This window comes from Rhinolophus hipposideros (genome assembly GCF_964194185.1).
Source record: "Rhinolophus hipposideros genome assembly, chromosome: 7".
Classification (NCBI taxonomy): domain Eukaryota; kingdom Metazoa; phylum Chordata; class Mammalia; order Chiroptera; family Rhinolophidae; genus Rhinolophus; species Rhinolophus hipposideros.
The window spans coordinates 3,226,035-3,253,067 of NC_138053.1; the positions used below are offsets into that span (position 1 = coordinate 3,226,035).

The following is a 27,033-nucleotide window of genomic DNA, read 5'->3' on the forward strand; positions in this document are numbered from 1 at the left end:
GAGTATCTTCCACCCTCCTCACTAAAACTCCAGTGATGGGACCCAGTATTTACCCAGGACTCCTCACACTCATCCCTAAGTCAGGGAAAAGACCAGGCAGCAGCTGGTAAAAAACCCAGCAGGAACCTTTGTTCACACTATGAAATACCTTAGACCTTTTCTGGTGGTATGTTACCAAGGAGTCTCAAGGAGTAATTCTATACAAGTTCTGTATGTAAGAGCCTGGCGCCTATAGGAAGGTCCATTTCCACAACAAAAGGAACTGATTGCATGCTATTTGCAGGGTAGCGGAAGAGGAGGGACTGAACCACTCATAACTCTTTTGTCTCCTATCAAGCAGCAATTACCCTTCAATAGTATTTAATTCTCCACACTTCAGACATTTCTATCCCCTAAAGATCCCAGAGTACACTCCGAACCAGTACAAAAAAAGATCGGGAGAAAGAGAATTAAAGAAAAGTTCCACAACAGCTTTCCCTTATCTAGATTTTAAGACATTACAAAATCGCAACTAATTGACAGAGTTTGAAATTGGCTGTTTATTTATTGATTCTTGTGCACATGTGCTTTGGGTCATGTCCCCCTTCCAACCAAACCCAATACACCACAAGGAAATGTAAAATGGTCTCCATGTGCTCATTATAATTTTAAACTCTGAAAAAAAATTAAGGAAAGCCACCCCACAGTCAACAACTGCATTATTTTCACTTATATAAAAAGCACAGAATTATTTTAGCTGAGGGGTTTTTCTTAAGTCAATGGTGGCCTTGGTAGTAATATAACTTAGCTTTTTGGTCACCAAACCAAGGAATTGCCCCTTCAAGTCTGACCTAATGAATGAGGTGAGATCATCTCCATTAAAGAACTGATTAAGTACTCCGTTACTGAACCTCATCACACCAAGCAGTATCTCTGGTAACTTCTCTCTCACCTCATTTCCTCAAATCGCAAGCAATTTTTTAGCTAGGTGTCCTTTCCACACTGCTGATAAAACCAAACTGTGGAAAATACTGAAAGGCCCTACTAACTTAAAGGCTCTGAGTGCATGTGTGTCCCAAGGAAACCACTGTACAAAAGGACCCAAGAAGAGACCAGGTGTATCCACCAGCAGGCCTGGTAGGACCCAGAAAAGGACAAACTGTCCTGGTCAGAGAGCTCTGGGCGGCCCCAGGGTCCCTCTAGTATTCATTGTGGTGCACAAGTGTCCACCAGAATTCCCACGGCTGAGCTGTGTGTGTGTGTGTGTGTGTGTGTGTGTGTGTGTGAGGGAAGGGAAGCGGGAGTCCCACCCAGGAGGGTGATGGTTGCTCCTTTGCTGTTCACATTTCTGTAGACACTGGCTGCTCACAGCGGGGGAGCAACTGGGGCTTCATCCCTTCCTGGGTCCTTCCCCACCCCAGCACTTCAGATGCCCACTCAGCTAGGTTCAGCTCTCTAACAGTGGGTTCAGGGGACCTTTCCCCAGGAGGGCCCAAAGCTAGAGGTGAGGGAAAAAGAAGGGGTGATAAAGTCATGGAGTGAAATACACTTCTTGGCCACCTATCATCTACAACTTGCCTTGGTGGCAGGGTAGATCCTAGAAGAGGGCTCTGTGGCAAGAAGGGGCAGTGACTTGGGCCTTTTCTCTTCCCTTATTCTAGCCCATGGGCCCACACTGGGCTGGCACGTAAATAGCGGACTCCACAGAACACATGACTGCTCTTCTCCCTCCTCCCAGACAGGGCTTCCCTTCTTTCCTTTTTTCTCCTCAGGTAGCTCTGCCATGAAACAATACCAGAATTTAAAAGAGACTGACTTTCTTGGCAGGATGGTCATTTTCTGCATTTCTCTCTATATATCAAAGTGGCAAAACCGCCAAGAAGTAGGTCCTACAGTATGTAAGAAAGGGTAATACACACTGGCTGGACATACTGACATGACTGGAGAGTTCCCTTAAGGGTAAATCCTTCAGAATTTAGTCCTGTTGTTCCTACAGCAGTCAACCAACTAAACATGCACAAGAAGTAAGCCTTCCTCGGTCTCACTGGGAAAATTAATTTTTTCTTGGGCAGATGGTTGAGTCACAAAGACAGAAGGATTCATAAAATTCATATGAACATCCTGTAAACATTTAAACACATGAAGATTAAATAAGGCAACCATGACCTTGATTAAACTTAAACCAGTTTATAACGTCTACAGCCCTAAGCCTGCAATTTATAGACTCATCTTTCCACCTCTTTTGACATGCTCAGTACTCACTGGGCATGTCGTGGGTACACGCAAGCACGCACGCTTTGCTTGATTAATTTGTTTTAAAGTGGGAAATAAAAGGCATCAGAAGAAAGTAACGATTCGGAGCACCTAAACACAAGAAACTTTACTAGTTCTCTATTAAATTGGATGGGCTCCAACACAGAGAAAGTCAAAATACAATCAATGGGCAGAAGTGATATGAAGTATATTCATCAGACCTGCTGTGTCAGCCCCTCCTCGCTTCCCAAGTAACTGTCACGAAACATCCCACCAGAGATGGTGGCCCAGGACGAGGAGGTTTTGCTAGGGTTCAAAATTCTGCCCTACAGAGGCTAAAGGACTTATTCAAGCTCACAAGCAGGTTGCTGGGCCTGAGCCATGGCCCCTGCGGCTTCAGCCGGGAGCTTCAGCCCCAGCATCAGAGATGTGCCCCCCAGCCCCCAACACAATCCGTGTGTGAGATTAGCACTGCCTCCCTCCCACTGGGAGGTTTTATGGCCCACCTCTGCCTGCCGCTGGGCTCAGCAGCATAAGCTCACCCGCAGCTTAAAGTCAGGCTTCTCTAAGGCCCAAGCACTGTGGAACCCCTGGGCAGGAGAGGTGACATGTAGCTTTAAACATCTGGAGGTGGAGAAATACACGTGTCAGCTTCCCTGCACGCTTGTTAGACTGTTCAATAAACTGAGGCTTTGAAGATTTTCCCAGTCGTGTTTGTTACCTGGTGTAAATGTGCCCTTTCTTACAACGCTTTTTATTGCTCTTGGCTAAGAATACTGGACAGAGACGGGAGACCTGACTTGCAGGCAGGCAGGCTGCTTTGCAGGAGAACTTGAACTTGATGTGCATGAAGCTGACAATTCCTTGAAGGCCTTGTCAACCATCCATCCAGTAAACACCTCCAGACCAGGAGTGAAAACAGACTGAAAACCAAAAGCACGCCTGGCGGCTCTCTGCACCTGTCCTGAAGCAATTATTGACATTATCACTACACAATGCATCTCTTTTTGAAGTTGTTTTCCTGATGTTTAGCAGTTTGAATACTAATCCCCTTAACAAAACTGTCCCCATGCGTTGCCCCCTGCCCTGCCCCCCTTAATCTCCTTCTCTCAGGGGAGGAGGGCGGGTGCTGGACACCAGTCAGTCTAGTGGGCAGCACCTGGATTTGCATTGATTCCTTTGCTTGTCATTTATGTTACCAACAGGAATTAGCATAAGGCATTAAGGGGAAACTCTGGAGGAGAAAGGAAAGGCCATTTTGATGGAAATAAGGGGCAAAGAATAATCTGCCATCAACTAAAATGCTTATTTGTGTATGGTTTCCCAAGCAAGTCTTAGAAAAAGCCTATGTTGATTTTCGTGTACACAAAGAAACCTTAATCCTTTCAAGGCAACTAAATCACCCCCAGAAAAGCAGCTCAGAAGAAAGGCACCCCGTCAGGGGGTGACTATTCACAACCAAATAGATGCCACAAATCACACTCTATAAGTAAACACAAATAAGAATGTGGGAAACATTTGATTGGAAAACGGAAAGCAGGGGGCAGAGCAGGAGGAAAGAGGCAGAGGGCGCTTCTCCTCATCAATCACTCTTCATCCCTCCTGAAGAGAGGCTTTCAGCCTGGTGAGGGCAGCGGCGGCCTGAATGCAGGTCCCGGAGCCAACTCTCATTCCAGGCTGATCCCAGAGAGGGCAAACACATTCCACAGCTTTAGAGCAAACTGGCCAAAGAAAGACACAGTCACACGGGGCTGCAGGGCCTGGGAGGGGCTGGAGTGGGCTGTCACTGAAACACAGAAGACCTCCTTTTGGCCACCTGGCCATCTCAGTCTCCTCCTCCTCCCCTTTTCACATGGATACACCACTGTCTACCAATCAATCCTCTCCTTCATCAAAATAACCAATAAACAATTATGCATTTTTTTACACATGAGCACTGTATGCTATGAACTGCACATAGTTTCTTTCATTGGGCTTTCAGCATTATGGTTAACAAATTTATACAAACTTTCAAAAGTATACAGTCTATCAAAAATATGATGAAATATAAAACTGGAAGACTCCATTATGCACTAAAAAAGATAAAATTCAATGACAATAATTCTGGGAGTAACAGCAATCACATAAGCATATACACCTCAAGGGAACTTTAAACATAATGTACTACTTAAAATTGCAGTTGGTTCCAATTCTAAAAACATGCAGGAGCTCCAAATAACTGCACTTGGAAATGTGTCTTACTAACCAGGTAGCAAAAATGCTAGCTACAGAATGCTGAAGTGGTTTCAGATTTCAAAAACTTTATGAGGGCCCAACTCTTCCATGTAACAGAATGAGATGAGCACAGAAAGCACACCTTCTTCATCTAGCAATTATCATATGAGCACCTAAATCAGTTCCACAGTGGAGAGGAAAAGATCAGATAGTTCATATAATTTATACCTTTCGAATCAAGACACCTTTGCAAAGCCCGTGATTAGACACTTCTTCCTTAAATTTCATTATTTCCAACAATACGGCTACAAATGAAAACTGCCCAGAAACCTATTGGCAATGATTTAAGTTTTCCCTTAAACGTATTCCTTTATCATTAGTCTCTCTTACTCTATATTACTATTGGGAAGAAATTAATGGGATAGCACATATTTAAATTTTGCCCTCTTGTTCATTTACTGACTTTACAGAAAGCCCACAGCAGAGTAAGGCTTGGCTTCTGACCATAATATTGTGACTACTACACATCCACTGGTTATTAGAGTCCGCAGGACAAATTGGCTATTTATAGTTCTCCAACTGCTGGGTAGTTGATAAGTAACAATGAAGTTAAGGCTCTTCGAGAACTATTATTCTCCATTACCACTTCCTACATTAAATTAAAGTCACATAGATAGTAATGACTTCTTAGTCAAATCAATTTAAATAAGGATTCAATGTATTCTTTTAAACTAAACTGTTTTCAATGGAATCACAAAATACAGTCATATGAAGCAAAAATACAAATATGAACAGTAGTTCCAGAATGAAAAAAAAAGACAGACCATTGTTTTTTTAATTTTTTTCTTCCTAGGCAACAACAATGAAACACATATAAAAATATGGAAGCCATTGCTCATAATTAAAGACTCTTACCTTTGTTTACAATAACAGTATTGAAGAGTTTTTCAGAGCTGGCATCTGATGCCTGAAAAACAAGAAAGGGGGGGAAGTGTTATTACTGTCATCACCATCATCATTACCATTATTTTAAATCAATTTACTGCACTTTAGAAAAGCCTAACAGTGAAAGCAGAAATTTCCCCCCAGCCCCATACGGTGGCGCTAGGTGACTGTATGAGAGAGACCTGCAGTGCAGCTATTTGCCAGGGAGGAAAAATCTGATTTTGAAAAACGTGTCCTTATTAGACATATTATCTGTGCAAAACATATTTCTATGAGATGATACACAAAGCAATTAAGCTCATTCACATAATGATTTTGCAATATTATTGACAGATTATTTTGGAAATGGTACTTTTTATATATTTGCAGACATGCCTATTTTTCAATTTTCTTTCATAAACCACAAATGCCTATTATTTAATGCTAAGCTTTTCCTCACTGAAAAGTGTCGACTAGCACGCCCAGAAATTAATTTTTAAATGTTCTTCTGATGACCCCAAGATCCCTATTCCTATAGTAACCAGGATGACCTTGGTGTTGAAACCTAAGCAAGCCAACCTGCCCCAAACCTGACACTCTACATGCCATCAGGATAATTTCCTTTCCATTTTCTAGAGATCATGTCTGCTAATTATTACAGTGGCTTGAGGGAAGTGAAATAAGCCTGCTTAAACAGCAAGAGTAAAGCCAATCTAAATTATACACTAATGTTCCGGAAAATAAACATGAAGTCGGTTTGGAGGAAAACGCTATGTTTCAGAAGCACTGAATATTACTAGAACTTGAAAAATTAAAGAATTAAAAATTAAGTATCCTTACTTAAATTTGAAGATGTACCTACATTTAAATTTATAATGGCTATATTATATTTACGCTGTTTTGCTAATCAACCCTTGTAAAAAATCACTTATCTTTCACTTTTAGAGAGGTGCATGCTTGACAAAGCAAAGCATTGAATGTTGAATAAATAAAAAAGAAAGAAATGTAAGAAATAGAGGAAGGGGGGAATCTGAAGTATTTTGACTCAGGCTGGCTTTTGGAGACAAAGAAGACATTCAATTTAGTCTTTCCACGTTATGTTGATGAAGATGAGATATTCCTGTGTACATCTGGGGACCATGTTCTAGTTCTCAAAGCAAGTGATATAGGAAGACATAAAATATTTTTATGATTACTTTTCCCTTTATTCTCATTCTAATTTTCCAACTGTAGGGGTGGTTCAGAAGAGTAACAAACAGATCATGAAAAAAATGAATATATGTACAAAACAAGTGAGCTGCATACATTCATACATGAACAGTTTAAAATAAATTCTACATGGATTTTTCCTGATTTTGCAGGAATAATAAAAAATACGTTAAGGGCCTTCCCGACATCTTAAACATAATTAAATAAAATTATTATAGTAGCTTTTAATAAAAACAAACTGCTAAAATACTGTTGCATAGTGGGGGAATTAACTATACATTAAGCAGATCAAGAAGATTGCGTTATAAAAGCAAAAATTACGGGAATAGTGTTGTTAAATTATAACATTGAGACTTCCAGGAATGTGTTTCCCCGGTAAAAACTTAAGAGATAAGAGTATTTCACCAATTTTCAATGAAAAAGTGTCTATTAGATCTAATTGGAACGGCTATGATAAATTAATGGCTTAAAAAAAATAAAACTCCAGTTGATGTTTTAAAAGAAAAAAAAGTGCAAATCATTTTACCAAACTGAAATAACCCTTGCAGATTTTGGAGTTACCTATTAAAATGAATGTAACTGGCTTAAAGAAATGAAAAAACAAATGACTTGAACCCTAAATACAAAAAGCACGAGGAAGGAAAGGAAATGGTTCCTGAATGCGTTTTTATTTGCACTTGGTGTGTGTGTGTGTGAGAGAGAGAGAGAGATGGAATGGGACAGAAGCTCTGGGTGAAGGGGAACAGGCCCTTTGGTTGTCCTGCGCACCCTCCTGGGGGCTGCCACCTTTGTCAGCTTCACTGGGCTGCACGCTCGGTTCTCAAGCAGGTAACTATGGCATTCCTTATGTCTGAAGCAAACTTACAGGATGTCATTATTATGTTGCCAGCCAGTTAAGTTATTACCGAAATAAATCTGACAGGATCTTCAGAGACGCTTAGGAGTACACCTTCTAATAAAAGCTTTCGGAGCCCTTTGACTTTCTGATACGTGTCACAAAGCCTGAAAGGACGCCTCTTGCATGTGGAAAGGGGGTGTCGCAACAAGGCCGCCACATAAAAACACCCAAAAGAAAATGACTGCAACGGGGGGCTCTGACTAATCATAAAAGGGTTCTGGACCCCTTCTCTCCCGGCCAGGTGGTTAAAACTGTGGCGGACCGCTGCGCTGAAAGTCAGAAAAGGGCGTCTTAGCCAGAGTCTTACGTGGAAACTACAAGAAAATCGTTTGCTTTTCCTCCATGAACTTTCCACATTCTACTTCCATTTTTGAAGCGTTTGTGCACATTCTTTGGCTCACTGGGTTTTAGTCTTTGGGGCCTTTTCCTTTTCGTTGTTGTTAGAAAAACGTCTGTTATTCCGTATGTTACCCGGACCACTTTCCTAGCTGATGTTTTTTTAACCAGGAGGGACAAATGGAGACGTGGCGAGCCGAGCACGGGCGGGCCGCGCGCCCTCCTTCCCTCGTTTTGAACGCGGGCACCTTTACCCGCCCCGCAGACCGTTAGCTCTGGCTCCCACTCCATCTCGCCCCCCACTCGGTTCTGCACGGGGAGGGCGGGAAGCAAAACGCTGGTTTAAAAGGATCAAAGCTCCCTTTTGCTGGCTTTGTGTTCGCGCGGGGAGCGCTAGTTTGTTTCCCGACACTAAAACATGAGTAGACGCCGCAGTTGGTGTTGAAAGAAAAGTTGCGTCCGGCAGACTGGAGGAAGGCACAGGGACACCGAGGGGCACGGACAACAGCGCTCGGTGCGGGCGCGGCTGCGAGGCGGCCGCCCTCGCTCGGCGTCCACTCGAACTCCCCTCCGTGGCAGACGCGCGCGACGGCCCTCGGCGCCCGCACGGAGAGGGGCTTCCCACGAGACACGCGGACCTCCTCGAAACTTACGCCGAGTGTTTTCTCCCACGGCCGCGGGTCCCGAGCCCAGAGCTCCTTCCTCCTGCGCGGGCGCCGCGGGCGGGCCGGGCTCCCGACGCCCCGGGCCAAGCAGGGCCACCCGAGACCGCGCGCCCGGCGCCGCGCCACGGCCTCGGGTCCCAGCGGCGCGGGCCGAGCCGGGCCCCGCGTCAGGAGGAGCCGCGCCGGGAAGCGCCTGGGCCGCCCGGCCCCGGTCCCGCCGCCCGAATCGCGGCCCGGGGAGGAAAGTACAAAGGCGGCGGCAGGGCCGCGGGGCGGACAGGGAGAGGCCCGGGGGCCGGGGTGGCGCGGGGGCCCGGGCGCGCGGGGCCGGAGGGGCGCGCGGGGCCGGAGGAGCCCGGGGCCGGAGGAGCGCGGGGCCGGAGGAGCCCGGGGCCGGAGGAGCGCGGGGCCGGAGGAGCCCGGGGCCGGAGGAGCGCGGGGCCGGAGGAGCGCGGGGCCGGAGGAGCGCGGGGCCGGAGGAGCGCGGGGCCGGAGGAGCGCGGGGCCGGAGGAGCGCGGGGCCGGAGGAGCCCGGGGCCGGAGGAGCGCGGGGCCGGAGGAGCCCGGGGCCGGAGGAGCGCGGGGCCGGAGGAGCGCGGGGCCGGAGGAGCCCGGGGCCGGAGGAGCGCGGGGCCGGAGGAGCCCGGGGCCGGAGGAGCGCGGGGCCGGAGGAGCCCGGGGCCGGAGGAGCCCGGGGCCGGAGGAGCGCGGGGCCGGAGGAGCGCGGGGCCGGAGGAGCCCGGGGCCGGAGGAGCGCGGGGCCGGAGGAGCGCGGGGCCGGAGGAGCGCGGGGCCGGAGGAGCCCGCGCCCGCCGCCCTGCCCGCCGGCCGGCCGCCCCAACAAAAGGCTCCGCGCCGGCCGCGTCTTCTGGGCGCGGACGGCGGGCGAGGGGCTGCGCCCGGGGCTGCATTACCTGGTCGCAAAGGGTTAAGCGGCGCTGTCAGCCCCAAGTTCATGGCTGGGCTCCTCGGCGGGGTTCACGGCGGGGCACCGTCAGCGACACGGGGAGAACACGCCCCGCCCCGGCCGGGCTCCGGCCGCGGGTCCGCTCTCGTGCTGTCCCGGCGAAGCCCGAAGCCGATGCGCGACCCAGATCCGGACGAGCGGCAGCTTCGCGGCGGCCGGGCACGGGCGCCGCGCACACATCCAAGCGCGGCCGAGCCAGGCGGGCGGCGGCGACAAGGGTCGCGCCCGGCTCGCGCTCGCCCGCTGCCTCCGGCGGCTCCTGCGACGTGCGGGGCGCGGCGGGGACCCGAGCAGAGTCCCGGGCGGGCCTGTGGGCGGCGAGGCGGCTGCGAGCGGCCCGAGCCGCGGCCGCGGCGCGCGGAGCTAGGAGCTAGGCGGCGGCGGCGGCGACAGGACAAAGGAGACCATGTGCGGAGGGCGGGAGGAGGGAGAGGGAGGAGGAGGAGGAGGGCGCGCGGCGGCGGCGGCGGCGGCTGCTCCCCGGCGGCGGCCTCGGGCTCCTCGCCGGCCGGGCCCGCCTCCCCGGCAGCGCCGCGGGCCGCCCGGTCCCGGTCCCGCCGCCGCCGCCGCGACAGACGAGGAAGCTCCCGGAGTCCTTATTTGGGGCCGACCTCGCCGGCGCGGGGGGCGCTGCAGCGGCCGGGGCGCCGGGCAGGCTGCGCGGGGCCGACGGCGCCTCCTGGCCGGGACGGGCGGGCGGGCGGGCGGCCGGGAAGTGCCCGGCGCTGGCTCGGCTCCGGCCCGCGCTCCGCTCGCCGGCGCCTGCCTCTCCCGCGGGCTCACAGCTCAAGTGAACTCCATGGGCGGCCGGCGCCGGCGCCGCAGGGCCCTGGCTGAACGGTGAGCAGGAGGGCTTCGCGGCGGCCCCGGGCCCGGCTCCGGACTGCGCTCCCGCAGGCGCCGCGCGCGCCTCCTCCACACACTCGCGGCTCTCGGAGCGGGACTTCCTCGGCGCGCCGAGCCCGAGCCGCCGCCCCGCCCCCGCCCCGCCCCCGCCCCGCCCCGCGCGCCCGCCCCGCCCCGCGCTGCTCCTCCTCTCGGCCCCGCACCCGGCCGGCCCCGCGGGGGCTCAGTCCCCGGGCGCGACGTCGACAGCTGTCGCTCCCCCCGCAGCTCGGGCCCTAGGTCCCCAGGCTGCCTTCTTGGCGGATACTTGCGGCGCTCCGCGCCCTCCCCGCAGTTGTGTGGCTTCCGATATTCAGCCGAGGCAGGGAAAGGCCACTAGGCCCGCAGCCTGGGGTTGAATTGCAGCTAGACCAGCCCCATCTACACAGAGCAGGCTCTCTGGGCCTCTGTAAAACGCCTGGCACGTAGTAAGTGCTCAATACACAATAATAAGTACATTGTTGAAAATGGATTGGGGGTGGGGTGTCAGAGTCTTGCATTAGGAATAAAAGGTCTTCATCTAACCTCATCTCCACCATGATCAAAGACTGAATGCAGTTTGTTAGGTCTTAGGGATAATTGAGTGCATGAACCGGCCATTTACAAACTCCCCTCCCCTTACTCTTCAAATCCACTGACAAAGTGGAGCCGGTTGGTTCCCCTGGCATCCACCAGATGTAGGGAAAGGATTAAATCAAGGCCACAGCCTCACCACATGGGCAGCAATTACTATCATCCTAACATTTGTCATCATTGTATTCTCTAGTGTAGGGACTGGAAGGGAGCTGGGGGCGCTCGATGACCACAAACTTGGCCCTTGGTGTATTTCCCTTGAACAGCCCACTCCTGCCAGAGCATACTCAGCCCCCTCCCGTCCAGCCTGGTAGCCCCCTCTGCAGACTTCTGGCCTGTGTTCTCTATCCCAACCACAGAGGCTCTGAAAAGGCACTAGGCAATTCATGGAAGTGAGGAGACCCTCTGCAAATCTTTGGAGTTTTAATTCCACACCTGGAGCATGTCAGGGTCCCTCCATGGTACATAGCGAAAGCTGCTGTGATTTTTCCAGCACAAGGGAAAGAGGGTAGCAAGGCCTAGCATGCATCTGGGAAGGTTAGAGTAGAGTGGGCACACCAGGGAGGAGCGAGAGGGAACTGGCAGCTTCTGATTTCCCTTCCAGCGCCACTGTTACCTGGTGTGCAGCTGAGGAGAGGAAAGGAGCTGGCTTGGGAGAGACATACACCACATACCAATGATAGGAAGACTGGTTCAAAGCAACAATGCCCATTCCTCACCTCTTTGAAGTTGAACATCCATCACTGTTTGATTTCATGGCACTCTTGAAAAATGTCTCAAGGGGAAAAAAGGGGGTGCTTGCTCTATGGCATACTTCTTTTTCTTTAGCTTCCAAATACAATTAATTTTGGAAATAAGAGGGTTTCTTTCTCTCTTGCCACATGTCCTCCTCAACTGGTAGCATCCCGTGGTGTTTCTAAAAACAACTGTTTTTTTTTTTTTTTTTTAAGATACATAGTAGAGAGAGATTGTTTTCTCCAACCCTATCCCCAGAGTATCAGAAGAAAAGGTGCTTTGGAAGGCTTAAGTTTGGAGTTGGATTTTCCAATTGCTTATGGCACGAAACCCAGCTCTTCACCTACGGAGCATTCATTCTGAAGCTGTTTCTGCAGCACCCAGATACCGTGTTTCCCCAAAAATAAGACCTAGCCAGACAATCAGTTCTAATGCGTCTTTTGGAGCAAAAATTAATATAAGACCCAGTATTATATTATATTACATTAATTATATTATATTACATTATATTATATTATAAAGACCCGGTCTTATAGTAAAATAAGACCGGGTCTTATATCAAATTTTGCTTCAAAAGACACAGTAGAGCTGATTGTCTGGCTAGGTTTTATTTCCAGGGAAACGGTAGCTCAAAGGCAAATATTAAATTTTCAAGAAAAGACATTAAAATGTTTCTCTTGGAGCAATCAAAATGGGATGGTTTTCTTTTCTTGTTGCTCTAATAAAATCAATATTACAGGAAAGAAATTGTCAGAGCTCCTGCCAGGTCCCTCTCAGGGTAAACTGAGACATACAAAAGCATGGACAACTTAGTTGACCAAGTAAAACAAGCACTTAGCCCTCTGAAGTGCTTTTCTCAGACAGCATTTCTGACACACTTAGCATGCCTTAAATGACATTGTCATCTCTGATTATCAAGAATTAGACCACAGATGAAGGCCTGGGACAGGTCTGCATGTGTCCCTGTATCTTGATTATCTGTAATTGGGAGGAAGGCAGAAATGCCGATAGCCAAGCCTCTAGAGAATCCACAGAATGTGGCTTCTGCAGTGTCCACATTCAGTCCCCCTGTGTCCCACCTGTGCCCCACGCCCTGTCACAGCCCACCACTGCCCCTCTGCTTCATCTCTCAGCCTCTCATCAGACACCTGACTGAGTCTATTCAGATTGGTTCCCAAGTTGCTCTATTCTCCCTCCTTTCTGGAAGGGAGGGAATCAATAGCAAAATTGGAAGCGAACAGGTACAGGACAGCATCAGAAGTACAGAGATGGAAGACAGAAAAAAAAAAAGAGACAAAAAAGGAAAATCTACACAATGCGTGACTGGGTATCCTGGTCTGAGATCTGAATTTCTGACTGTCAAGAATCAGGAGGATTTACTACAGGTTTTTCCTTTAAAAACTCAGCATTCCTTTATTGGAATTTTTAATCTAAAGAGTACAAAGTCAAAGGCTGGCAAGCCATCATGTTTGTAACATTCAGAAAGTTTAACATACTAGCACTGATGGCTTCTTAATGTCACCTACAGTCTCTGAAACAGATCTAAGGAGAGCAAGTCTTACAAAGTGGGGAACCTAACAAGGAGCAGATAGCAAGAATATGGACTCAGTGGTCTTTCTGGTGTTAGATTAATTATTTCAAAAATAAAAACAATTTTTGACATATGACCAAAGACCTTAGCTAAGTTTATGATTAACTAGCTAAAAGTAAAACAAAATCAAAAACAAAAAACTATGCTAAATTGAAACATGGAGTCATCTTCCTCAAATCTCAAAATACATCTAAAGACATACTAGTTTAAAAACTAAGGGAAGTTCTTCTAAATCATTCGAAAATGGCAGAGTTTTAAAACTTTCAATGTGAGATTTGATTCAATTTGTATCCATAAATTACCAGACTGAGACTAAACATTTCCTGGTACAATATTTCTTACAAATTCTGGTCTTCTGTTGAGCATCTTATATAGAAAAAGTTGACTTCATTTCATGGCGTTCTCCCTCATAAATATACTGAACTTCAGACTCTTCCTAACAGGACATGTGCTAGGTAATTCTTGGGGTGGTTTAAAAGAAGAGGAAGTCTTTACAAAAAATTCCTCCAGCTTTTCTAGTTTAAATTATGTAGGTGGAAAAGACCATGCAAGGGGAGTGATAACACAGTTCTGTCTCAAACTAGCCTTGGGAAAGATGTCACCCCCGGGGTTATTTCTACATCTCCAGGAGGCTTGATATTTTCAAATTCTAAAGCTCCTCAAGTTTTTAACAATACAAGTTTCTGCCTCTTCTTCAGGTAGAGGTTAAGAGCCACCATCTGGCTGCCATCATGGCCCTGTCATGTGAGCCAGGAGACCTTGGGAAAATCTCTTCACTGTCTGTGCCTCATTTTCCTCCTCTGTAAAATGAGATGACAACAATTCCTGCACCTCATAGGGCTGCTGTCAATCACAGCAGCCGGCACTTAGCAAGTGGGATATGTGTTGGCTATTATGATTAAAGGTGACACTTTATTTAGATTGCCCTGGAGAACGAAATAAAAGTATATTCTGGTATGGCTGCAATGTACATGGCCATACCTCCCACTGGAGTCTCTCAAAGCAGACCACCACAGTGACAATAAAAATAACCATGTGAACGTCAAAAACAACACCAATCTCCAAAAGTGGTGACAGCGGTTTGCACCATCTATACTGGAAAGCCCCACCTTCACACAGGCGTGACTGCAAACAGTCCTTCCAGATGGGTCAGCACCTGGATACTGGAGAGCTGGGTCACAGGACAAGGCTGGGCATGGGAGTGACAGGGGGCTTCTGGACAGATTCTAAAGTCCATTCTTGAGTCAAGCAAATGGTTGTGAGAGTTCACCAAGCTTTAAGACATGATCAGCCACTTAATAGGGCTCAGTTTCTTAAAACATGAAATCAAGGGCATCACAGTTATGTAATCTGGGCATGTTAAATGATAATTTCCAGTTTAAAAAGGTCTACAGATTTGCTATGACTATAAACATGGCTTCTTACCGGTGCAGAAGCGTGTTTTGTTTTTTGTTCCTTTTCTCAGTGTGGGATGCCCACCACCTCCATTTGATTTTACATTCTCCCATACAAGGACGGTCTCGGGCGTCTTACTCACACCACAGCCCTAGCAGCAGTATAAGGAACAGACACATGTGCCTGGAGGAGTCCAGCACTATGTATCCACTTGTGCTCATGGAATGCCGGCCTGTTTCCTGTGATATGCCTTCTCTCTGAACCTGCCTGGTTTCTTGGGGATCGAATTCACATCTTGGCACATGTTCATCTGTCATGTACCCAGTCCAGTACTAGCAGACTTATCTCAATAGATTCTTGAGAGAGAATGAATAGATGACTGAGATTTTCCCAGCCTGCCAGTAAGGCTGGGACACCTGACAAGTGTCTGGGTAACTGATAAAATGCATAGAGACTCAGAGATGAAGGCCGCTGCTGAGAAGCTCAGAGAGACCTGCAGTTGGATTGAGGTGCCCGCAGCTCCTTGCCCGCGTGGGCCACCAAGAGACCTAGCATGGAGAACTGGAGTCGACAGGTTGCTCACCAGGAAATCCCCCCATTGTGAAGGTTGTTGGGCTTCCCGCCTCTGTTAATACCTGACATCATGCCTTCTACGCTGTCCAGTCCAGGAGATTAAAACTCTTCCTGGATCCCAGGGATTTGTTCCGTGGAAGCCAATTCCTTTTAAACTACAGATTGTGATTTCATCCTCTAGAGATGCATGGCTAGCCAACCTCGGGTGGCCAAGACCCCTCTGCTCTGTGCCCCCCACCTCTTCTAAATACGGGTGTTTTTTGTTGTTGTTGTTTTTTAGTGGAAGGTTCATTACTTATCACTCTGAAAGGAGACTGCAATAGCTCTCACCCTCACTGTTGTAAAGAGAGAGCCTCCACCATTATATGCCTGTGTTGCTACAATTGATCGCCGGGCTGCAACAAGAGGGAAGTAAATAAACCGACTGGGTTAGTTTATGATGCACACTATTGAGACGCAGGGCGAAATAAATATTTTCCAAGAGTAGAAGCCAAGAAAAAGAATTTTTACTTTCAAACTTCACAGTGTACTATAAACTACAAAGGGAACATAGTATAAAAACCCATAAAATATCTCTTACTTAACCTCCAAACCTACATTAACTTATTAATATTCAGAATCTGACAGTCCCAGAAAGAGAGGCAATGAAAAATAAGGTCATGTCGCCAATGACCTTCCTTTTTACAGAAGATCAGGACGATGAGGCCATGTCTTCCCGGTTTTCACCTGTGCTTTGTTTAGTCCTCCATCATACCACTTAATACTGATGAGTTTGTGTAATTAGGGGTCTAGAGACCTGCATTTGGTACCAAGTCCGTGCTCCTGGAGGACAGGTACTTCCCCGGCCTTAGTGACCTGCTCAAATCTCCAGTACTTGGCTCCTCTCACTATTTCTACACAGAAATGGGGGTGGGATAAGGGATCAGAGGTAATGAAAACGAAAAATGTGTACAAAATATCTGCATGAGCTAAAAGGATGGGCAGAACAAAATGTGTAAATAAGTCAATGAAGGTGATAAATTGAGGAAAGGAAAGTGGTAAATTGAAAAGAAGATGCTTTTGGCATTTCTTATAGGGTCTTCGTACAAATCATCCCAGAATCTGATTCTTAAGTAGGCTTACTGGATATTGTTATAATTCTTGGCCCTTGGCCTGGTGGTTCGAAGTGTGGGCTGGAAGTTAGAAGGACACGTCTTTGAATCCAGTCTCCAACACGACCACTTGTTCCTCTTGAGTGGTTACTTAGTTTTTCCTAAGACTCATTTTCTTCATCTGTAAAATGGAGCTAGTAATAGAATTTGGCTCTCACAGAGTGTTGTTGCAAACATTAAATAAAATGATGCATTATGATGCGACTTGTTGCTGTGCTTTTCATACAAGGATGACTGGTTGGAAGGGCCTTTACAGTGGTGCCAGCCAGTTCTCTGTCTGGGGGGCAAGTGAGAGGTACCTGGTCTGGTGGTTAAAAGCATAACTACTGACAGGAGAACTGCTGGTTCCAACCCCCGGCTCATCCTCCACTCCCACATACTAACTTTGTAATAGTGAAAAGATAGCATCACGTCTCTGTGCCTCAGTTTTCTCATCCATAAAACAGGACAATAACCGCACCTACTATTATTACAGTGAGGGCTCAATAAATGAACACGTGTAAAGCACTTAGAGCGGTACCTGGTCTTCATGAGCTACAAGTCACCTAGGAGTAGATATTCTCAGTTTCGGGAAGACGAACTGATGGTACCACTCTGAGTTTCATAAACAAAGGCGGTCAAGCACCTACTCCTTTAAGACCCTTTCTGGTGACATGACGAAGGCAGTCTTGCCATCCTCTCTGCTGGCCGGATGGGCTGTAAGGCTGAAGGAAGGAGGACTGAGTGGGGGAGATGGTGGGGCTGGGGCCCACTCAGGATACAGGGCTATGTAAATAAGAGCTACAGCCTTGGGAAAGGGGCCCCACAAGGAGGGCTGCCCCTATCGTCACTGGTCGGAGTGCAGCTGTCTGTGTTTCAACTAAGACGCACTAAGTGGCCCTGTCGAAAGGGCTGCTGTGGGAAACTGGGGCTGCTGGGGCACTCACCGTGCTTTCCAATTCTCCATGTGAGAAGCATTGTGGCCACGTCGGACAGAGGGAGCTCCCTAAAATGTTCACCAGCTGACGGGAGAGAGCGGGGGCCTGGGAAGCCACCCTGCATCCTCCTCAGGCGCGTGCTTGAATGACTCCTATCAACAGTGAGATATTACCTTCCTTGGCCCCCAACCATCTCCGCCATTAAACAAGTCCTACCAGGTACAGTATCATAATTTCAGTTAAATTTTGCATGGAGGGAAAATGTTTTTCTGTATCTGATTGGAGGGCCCTCATTTCTAGCTTCAGTCAGTCCCAGGGAAAGACTGTTGCTATTTTTCGTCTGGGTCAGGCTCCAAGTGTGATTCTCACATTCATTTCAGTGCCTTCAAATGGAAGGGAGGGAGGAAGCAACAAACTAGTGAGCCCTAGACCAGGAAAAGAGCAGGGGCCATAAATTATACACCATGATGCCTTTTACTGGTTCTAAGATTCAGCCTTTCATAAGGGTGCTACCGTGTGTGCCTACAGTAACATATATTTTTCCAAAATGTTTACAATTATTATGTCATCTGCTCTTACATCAACCCTGTGAGGTAAACAGAATAACTGCTGTTCTCCTTCACATTGCAGACGAGGCAATTGATGCAGAGGGTAGAGGAACGCCCTTTGGAAGCGGGGAGTCAGGATGACAGCCCCGTCCTAACAGTGGCCAGCCCATGTGTCACCATCCCCGCTACTGGGTGAGTCTTGATGTCGCTCTCCCTCGGCCAAACCTGCAATTTCACATACTCTCACGGCTGAAATATTTCCGTTCCAGATCGAAGTGAAAACAAATTCTGAGAGCTAAAATGTCGAGCAGTTTCAAGATCCAAAGTATGGTAAAGTGATGTTTAAGCTGTGTGAATACTACTAGAACATGTGACTAGTTTACCTTCATAGGTTTTATCATTTCAAACATCACTGACATTCATATTAAGGTAATGGGGAAAAGTAACAAGAAATCGTGACCAACTGCCTGTCAGCACAGCTTTCCCTACAACTTTCCCTCAAAGGGTTTGCTATCTTGTCCTGGAGACATGGTACCTGAAAGTATTAATAAGCTTTAGGGCACTGGAAATTCTACTCCTCCATCTATACTAGTACACATGGACCTAACAAAGCTTTTGTACTTTCATTTTAGCCTTATTACAGAGTATCCTGATGGTCCAAATATTTACTTGCAGAAATTTTTGTTGGGCAAGAATGAATCATTTGCTTCTACTGTTTTGGTGAATCATACAGTTGCTGGGGTACTAGGTGGGCAGCTAAAATGTCAAAGAATTCCCTTGGTTTAGCTTTCCTGAAAGCATTCACCCTTGTTTTGGTCTTAGTTCTCTCTCCCTGTCGCTCCCTTCCATACTATTAGAAGGAAGTGGTAAACTCTAACATGACCATTCCAATAGCCTTCGTCTTTGTGGCTGTATGAAGCAATTGAGCACACTTTGCAAATGGTCAGCTGGCATGCACACGCCAAATGCTCTGGTCATATACTGCTGATACGAAGGGTAAGCACAAGCCCGAACGCCTACAAAGACCTGCTAACTACTCTCTGCTCCTGTAGAATCTCCATTTATAGACCTCTGTTGCAAATTAATGACACTAGCAATTTCTTCTTCTGCTCTAAACACAACGGATCTTGAAGGTTTCCTTAGGAAAATCTATCCAAGAAAATGTCTGACATGTATTACCTGTTTCTTGGCTTACCTCTGGACACTGTGATTCCTTTAGGAGCACACGTTTCCTTAGTGGGAACAGCACACTGCTTTGAGGAGCAAAGATGCAATCACTCGAGGTCTAGGACTGTGCCCTCACCCTACCCACACAATATTGCCATTTCTCTTACCATCTAGCGCAGCACTCGTAGGCCTCATAGGTAATGGATGACCGATAAACAGCGGTCAGACCAATGAGTTAATGAATAAACGACCATACCTCTGCCAACTAAAACAGAAGACAATGACGGCATTATCTCAAAAATAATCTCAACTATAAAGTCCTTTCCACAAACTGCCACCAGTTTAGCATTTCACAGATTATAGAAACCCATCATCATAAGGTTAACTACAGAGCACATATAAATTCTCTTGAGAACTGATTACTAATTAAAATACCACACCAACTATTGTGGCAGCTATTCTCTAAATGTGGCCTCCAAAAATCCTGCATGTGCCTGTCATTCCTCCATGAGAAGGTGGAGCATATCTCCTGTACCCTGGAACCTGGTCTGGACCTGTAATTGTTTCAACCAATAGAACATGGCGGAAGTGATGTTCTGGAATTTCAGAGTTTAGGTATTGAGAAGGCCTGGCAACTTGTGCTTCCCTCCTCTTGGAACCTGCCACCATGTTGTGAGGAAGCCCAAGCAGGCCAGCATGGAGGCCACTTATGGCCTGGGGACAAAAGAGCTAGCGTGTTCCTAGGCAAAGCCAGTAACAACTTGCCGGTCCTGAGAACTACTATATCCTGGGTAGGCTCCTTCAGCCCCAGGGGCTTGCCTGAGCGGATGCTGTGTGGAACAGAGAGAGACTGTCTCTACAGGGCCCTGGCCAAACTGAAAACATGTGAGAGCAAATAAGTAATTGTGGTGTTTAAGCTATTAAATTGGTAGCTTGTTACAAAGCGATAGGTAACATCCATCTCGATCAGCGCCAACATTCAGAAGAAGGAAGCAGGTGAACAAATGCCAGGGAGAGAGACAACCATGAGCATCACCTTTTTGCTTTCTTGCCTTTGCAAGGGAATGACAAGGACCTTGAAGTTAGAGAACGAAGACCACTGAACTAAAGATAAATCACGGCAACCAAAACATCCAGAAATAAGAAAAATCTTTGCCAAAATAAGGAAAAGTTCTCTCCTTGATAACTTAGAAGAAAACTTGACAATGTTAATGAAAGAATAAATCTGATCGCCCCTTTCCTTTCGGAGACTGTGAATGTTTGCAAAACTAACAAGTCGTTAGTAATCCCTTCTTTTATCTAAAACAGATTGCTGTTTTAAGCACAGCTTCATGAAACTGCAGGTTCAAAGGAACCTGAAACCGAATTAGCATAAAATCTGGAATTCTCATTTCCACCAAATGCACAGCTGCCATCTGACAGCTCTTCTGTGATTTTGGTTTCAAATAGAAACAGAAAGTAGCTGAGGTGGCGGGCAGGGGCTCCATGCGTCTCTCCTCACTTCCTCCTCCATCCTTACACATTCAGGAGCGACCTCCAGGCTTGCCTAAAACCTTCCGTGATGGACCTCCTATGTGGCACGCTGCCCTACAAAACCAATGGGGGAAAACACAAAGCCAGGGACAGTCTATAACTAAGGAGGGTTGGGGGCTGCCCATATGATATGAATATTTTGCTAATAACAGTTTTAAGAAAAATATTTTTAAGTAAATTCACATACACAAAGTAAACCAAAATGAATCTGCCAGCACTGAGCTGGGAAGAGGCAGAGCACCCTTTCCCAGGTTTTGCATTACAAATGACAAGAAACCTACACTCCCCACAACAAAATGTAAACAGCAGGTATGCTCATGCTCTTTCCTGATTCAACACTCTTAGCTTTCTGCTCAGGTCATGACTCTAAGCAACTACGTTCAGTTCTGGAGGACCCAAGATGGTTGCTGGATGCTGTGTCTGCTGTTGAAACACCATCACCTCTGGGACAAAAAGTTACATGTCTTTGTATAGGGAAGAACAACAAAAAAAAATGTATCTGATCCCCGCAGGAGTACCTGTGCTAGAAGCGGATTTTCTCACCCCAGTAGAGAGGGTGGATTTGCCCAGAGCCATCCCAAATTTCCTCCTCTGATCCCCAGGAGATCAACTGCATGACTTAAGTGACAGCTGGTGGGAGCACATCAATACCACATGAAAAGCAGGTTGTGCCTGCCAGGGAGCCAAAGGCATGGCCTTTCCTCCTTCTCTCACATGCTGCCCCCATCCCGCCCCACCAGGCCTGCGGATTCACCGGTCCCTGCACCCCCGCTCAGAGCCATCTGCTCCTGAAGTTAACTTAACATCCACCAGTGAGGCAAGAGACAGGGAGGGGCCGTGGGGGCTAAGTGTGGTGGCCGAGAAATTCACGGGGGTGCAAGTCTGGCCCTTCAGAGGCTCACTCTCACCCAGGTTTGCACCTCCTTTGAAGTGCCTCTACTGTGAGGTTACAACTTTTCATATTCAACAGGAGAAAAAAAATTTAGTGAGCATCTGGTATTTATACAGAATCTTAGAGGGAGCTGACGGATTTAATTACAAGTGTTAGTACAACAGGAAAATTGTAGCCAGGCTTTCAGATAGCCACTCGCCTATAAGTAACAAGCCTTTCCTTTGTGCTGCTGGTAAAGAATGCAATCTCTTTTCCTAGCAATGCGTTTTCCTGGAGAAGGGAGGGCAAGCTGCTGAAAACAGTTGTTGGCTGGTAGCTTTTTAAAACAATTTATGATGTTGTCCTTCTTATACAAAGATCGAGCTACAAACAACATTCTGGGAGTCTGTGTGTGCTGAGCTGGTTTTCCATTTGCACTAGTGGTGATGGATTTTCTCTGTTAGCAGTGCTCACTTACAGCTGACAACATGCATTTGTGAAATGACTGGCTGGGTTTGGCGATACACCATACGGCCAGGAAAAGGAGTACAAATGACTGACCTATAGGACGATTAGAGAGTGACCTGAGCCTCGCTGGCAGCAGGCCACGGTGAGTTTTAAAACCTGGTCGCCAGGCTATCGCAGATCATGACAGGGATGACAAGGCACTGAAAGAGTACTGGGCCAGGTGAGCAAAATCCAGAGACGTGGGCTTAGATCAGGCCCGGTCCCCACAGTCTGGCTCTGGGTAAGTCACCAAGCCTTTGTGTCATCATGCAGATAGCGAAGGTCGGGACGAACAGTCTATCACCACTCTTTCCCATACATAAGCTCTTGTGGTTCTGAAGATCTACCATCTAGATTATACACAGAAGACAGTCACTGGGTTAGGAAATAACATTTTCCTCTTTCCTTTTTCTTGGAGTTCACGTTATTAATTTCTAAGTAGGGCATACTGGTTGACTCACTTTTTCGACCCCTCTTCCCCCCTGCCCCCGCCCCCGTCACCGGAATTTCCTGATAAATCAATGTAAAGTCAGAAGTGTCCTATGGTTTGCATTTAATCCTTCCAATTGGTAAGTACACTTTAACTTGCTCATCAAAACAGTCAATACACATGTGAGCCTCTCAAGCTCTGTGCCTCTGTCACTTGGTACCACAAGCCCATTAAACACATTTGTCAGCTTTGAATTTTAAAAGCAAAACCAAAAGGGTAAATGTGTCATCATGCACTCTTTAATCTGAAATCCACAGGGGAAGGACTTCAGAAAGAAAAGGGAAAAAAATACACATATCCTCCCTCAACTCCCCCCCAACACACACACACAAATCAGAATGCTGCTAAATTCAAAGCTGGGCTTTGTCTGAATCAGACCATCCCTAGCCAAGGCCATATGCGGGCCACATTGGGAACCAATTTAGTCATTTTTGACTTCTCAACAATCAAATAAAACAATAAATAGCCTGAACTGGGCTTGAAGGGGAAGAGGACCACATGTATTTCCTCTTAGGACTTTTTTTTTTAACATGAAAGTTTGGCTTGAAAAGAACTTATTGCACAGACACATGTGGCCTCAATAGGATAGATCTTTAACTGATGAGACAGATTCCAGATTGAAGCACACAGTATCAGGATTTAAATCCCCAGAATTTGGTAATGGAAAGTTTGGGTCATATTAAAGGCTGCGGGATCCAGAGTAAGATTTAGTTTTCAATTGGCCTGTCGGGCAGGCTGAGTGTCCCCCTAAGAAGCGCCATATGTCTCAGATTCCACCTCCTTCCTTCTCCCTTGGCAATTCCCATTTGATAGGCCAGAAAATTCCTGGCTTCAGACCACTTCCTTCTGTATTCATTGTTTACTCCCACCCTTAGATTTACGTTTATTATGCACTCTTAAAATGTTTCCCAAGTTTCCATTTTGAAAAATCTCAAATGTATAGTAAAGATGAAATGCTGGTGTGAATAACACGCCAAACCCTTTATTTATATACCTTGACTGGTTACATTTTGCCACCTTTATCTCTTCCTAGTGTTGAATTGTATTAAGACACACATACTGTGTGGTATCCATTCATTGATCTACTCAGATTGTGTTGGTGTGGAGGGAAGGCAGACTCTCTCAACTTTCCTTCTAGGGCTTTCTTCATGGGTGATAATCTAAGTGGTGAGCATGTAAGACCTTGGGCCTTGTTTACTGGTGGACAGGGTCCCTGCATATTGAACAACCACATGTGTGTTTAAAAAATCCACACGCTTTGTTCTTCTTTTTGCTTCTAGAACTTGTGAGGACTAAACTCAGCTAGGGGCCTCTGGAAGTTTCTCTGGGCTTGGTGGTCCATCAGTAGTAAAATTGGCCTGGGTGAAAAGGAGAGGACCTGCTTTCACGTGGGCGGGGCAGGGGGGAGAGTGGGGGTGGAGGGGGGGTGGGCAGGCAAAGACACTTATACTAGCACAGATTGCAAAGAAGCTTGTTTGGGGGTATTGGGCATTCACGCCACTAACAGTAAAGTAATATTTGGCTTTTGTGCAATTGTTTTCTCATCTATATAATGGAAAGTATATGGACAGTATAATGTACCTACCTCAGAGTTGTTAAATTAGTTAGAACAGTCCCTAGCACAGTAGTACTGAGTAAGCACTTGGTAGATATATTATGATCACCGTGATTATTGTTCCTTCGGTCCCTTGCTCCCTCAGGTACCACTTTGAAGGAGACTTGATAGGGAAGGCAAGATCTGAACATACATTTGGCCATGTTAGCCTCTTCATCTCATCAAAACCTTTCCTTAACTTCCCTTGTGGCCTGTATATGATCCATTCTTGCATAGTACACTAAAAGCCATTCATTCCGTCAGTAATGAAGGATACTTTTACTGAGTATGGACTATGGGCCAAAAAAAAAAGAAAAAAGAAAATTAACAATGCCTGTTAACTGCCCTTAGGGAACTTAGAATTTAGGAGAGAAGACAAATGCTAGAACTAGAAGGCAGAACATGATAGTGGCCCTGGGAGGCGTCCAGAACAGTGACCTGGGAGAAGAGGTTCATGCAACAGGAGAAGGCAGTTGAGGCGGTAAAGTAAGAATAGGCAAGGTGAGAAAAAATACCGGAGAGGCAAGGAAGCAAGATAAAGTGGGGAGATGCTGAGATTTAGAGCTTGAGCAACTAGTTAAAATCAGGGACACTGAAGCAGGACGGGCTGGCAGGGGAAAATAAAGAAACTGCTGTGGACAAGATGACTCTAAAGAACTGTGAGAAAGGCCCAGCAGTAATCAGAAATCCAGGACTGGCCACAGGAGAGGGCGCTGAGCTGGGGACAGCCGAGGGTGTCCTCTGCCAGGAGATGAGGGGCTATGACAGCCAAGGCAACACTGTGGAGTGCGGAGAAACAGAGCCAAGGACAAAACCCACACAGCACTCCTCTCACTGGGTCAGGGAAGGACCACAAAGAGAGGGATGTGAAAGGGGGATTAAGAAAGCATCACTGTAGAACCAAGGAAGGGCAGATTTCCAGAAGGAGGGGAACTCCAAAATGGCAGATGCCTCAGAGGTCTCATAGGACAAGGGCTGAGAAGACAGACAGACTGGAGGAGAATGAAGTAGAAGACAGATGACACATGAAAAGTTAGTCAGTACACAAAGTGGTAGGAAAATGGAGGCAGTAAACAGACTATTTTTGAGAAGTGTAATGGAAAAGGACCGGAAAGAAATAGAAAAGTGAACATTTAGGCTATGAGTCTGTTTTCAGTTGTTTGCAGTAGAGGGCAGTAAATATGGACAGCACCCTTCAAACCAGCATGTACAATTTAACTACCTTCCTTCCTTCCTCTATCTCCCTCCCTCCCCCTCTTTCTTCGTCTGTCTGTCTGCTGTCTGTCTGTCTGTCTGTCTATCTATCTAATCTACCTACCTACCTACCTACCTACGCCACACCTGAGATGCAGGGAGAATACACACACACACACACACACACACACACACACACACACACACACACTTCATCCCATATATATGTTTTTTTAAGCAAAGAGTATTCATTATGCCAAATGAGAAGTAAAGAATCCAAATATTACATCCTTTACATTCACAGACCATTTTGTCGTTGGGAAGTAAATGAAAGCACGAGTGGAAAGAACCCTTAATAGAATTATGGTAGTTTTAAAACATGGCTGCACATCCTGTGACATTCTCCCGTCTAGAAGTGTGTCTACATCCCTTCCCTTGAGTCTGGTGAGCATGCAGCACTGGCCCCATTCCAAGGCAAGGACAGAAGACGCCTTGCTGCTCGCTTCTGCCCGCATCTCATGGAGTGCTTGCTTTCTGAAAGTGCCCCTTCAGGAAACTCCTCCCAGAACCCAGCTGCCATTCAGCGAAATAGCCAATCCATGGAAAGGGCCTTTGTGGGGGTGCTGAGGTGGGCGGTCCCAGGCAAGCTCAGCCTTGAGTCACCCCGCCCAGGTGTGGGACACATGAAGGAAGACATCTCAGGTAATTCTGGCCTGGCCACTCAAGTCACCCAGACATCCTAGAGCAGAGACAAGCCGTTCCTGCTGTGCCTGTGCAAAATCCTGACCCATTAACTTTGTGAGCATAATAAAGGGGCTGTTGCTTTACACCACGAGGATTTGGAGTAGATAACCGGAACAAACAGGTCTTAAACATGGATTTTCTGCTTTGTCATGGGCGTTCTCCATAATAGAGTAGTTCATTTCAGAGGCTGTTTCCATGATGGGTGGCGGGATTAATTTGAAATAGGCCACACCTGAGGTGCAGGGCGCACTTAACAGGATAAAAACTGACAATCTGCATCGTGGGGTACAGCAGGTGTATCAAGTCACATACTGGCAGCTCTTACTAAGTCACTTTTGAGAGAATCAACACATGCAAAAGAATTGATAAATATTTTCCATAACAAAACACAATTGGTTGCAATGGGATCCAGCTCTGTTCCTCATTAGTTACCCTTCACTTGTCAGACAAGCTCAGTATCTCACTGAAATCCATGGTGGGTTCTTTATGGTTTGTTGGGGAATGTGACCATACATTTCCTTTCTAGCGCATGCTTTCTTGAGCCTGCTTTTAAATCTACAGTACATGCTTAGCTCCCTCTTCCCACAGGCAAAGGAGGTTCAGCTTCCAAAGAGACTTTTGTAGAAGCAGGTCACAACGGCTGCGTGTGAAGTGGCTACGGAGCAGAGGAAGTGAAGAAGGCAAGGCTGCCATTATTAGGGGCTACCAGGTGCCCCGGGATCACGTTAGGTGATAAAACACTTGGCTGACACCAGAAAAAAGAATCATCACTCTGTCTCCTCTTCCCCACCTTCACTCCCTCGCTCCCTCTTCTTTTTTTTAAAAAAAGAGGCTTTTTACCCTCATTAAATGAAACCTTATCTCTGAAAGACTGCAATCCTCAGCCAACGACAAGTGCGCCTAATCTCATTTTCTGACAAGTGATTCTGACAGCATCTTCCTTTTGATTTCTGAGACATGTAGTTAGACATATATTAATCTGTCAGTCATCATCTCTGAGAAGAAGGAAAAAAGAGAGAAAGAGAAATGAACATTTGTGATTACGAGGGCAAGACAAAAAGCTACTAGCTAGGACTCTATTTTAACTGATGCGTGCACATCCCTTTCTCAGGCACCCCCT

General features: G+C 47.0%; 1 protein-coding gene across 8 annotated transcripts in view; it reads right to left on the minus strand.

Annotated features, from left to right (window-relative positions):
* AUTS2 (activator of transcription and developmental regulator AUTS2) overlaps positions 1-27,033 on the minus strand; it is a 1,101,951-nt gene that overhangs the window by 75,486 nt on the left and 999,432 nt on the right. For all 8 annotated transcript variants that reach the window (XM_081053759.1, XM_081053755.1, XM_081053758.1 and 5 more), the window contains one exon: positions 5,362-5,413. In XM_081053759.1, the coding sequence (XP_080909885.1) occupies positions 5,362-5,413 (52 nt within the window). The remainder of the gene's footprint in view (positions 1-5,361; positions 5,414-27,033) is intronic.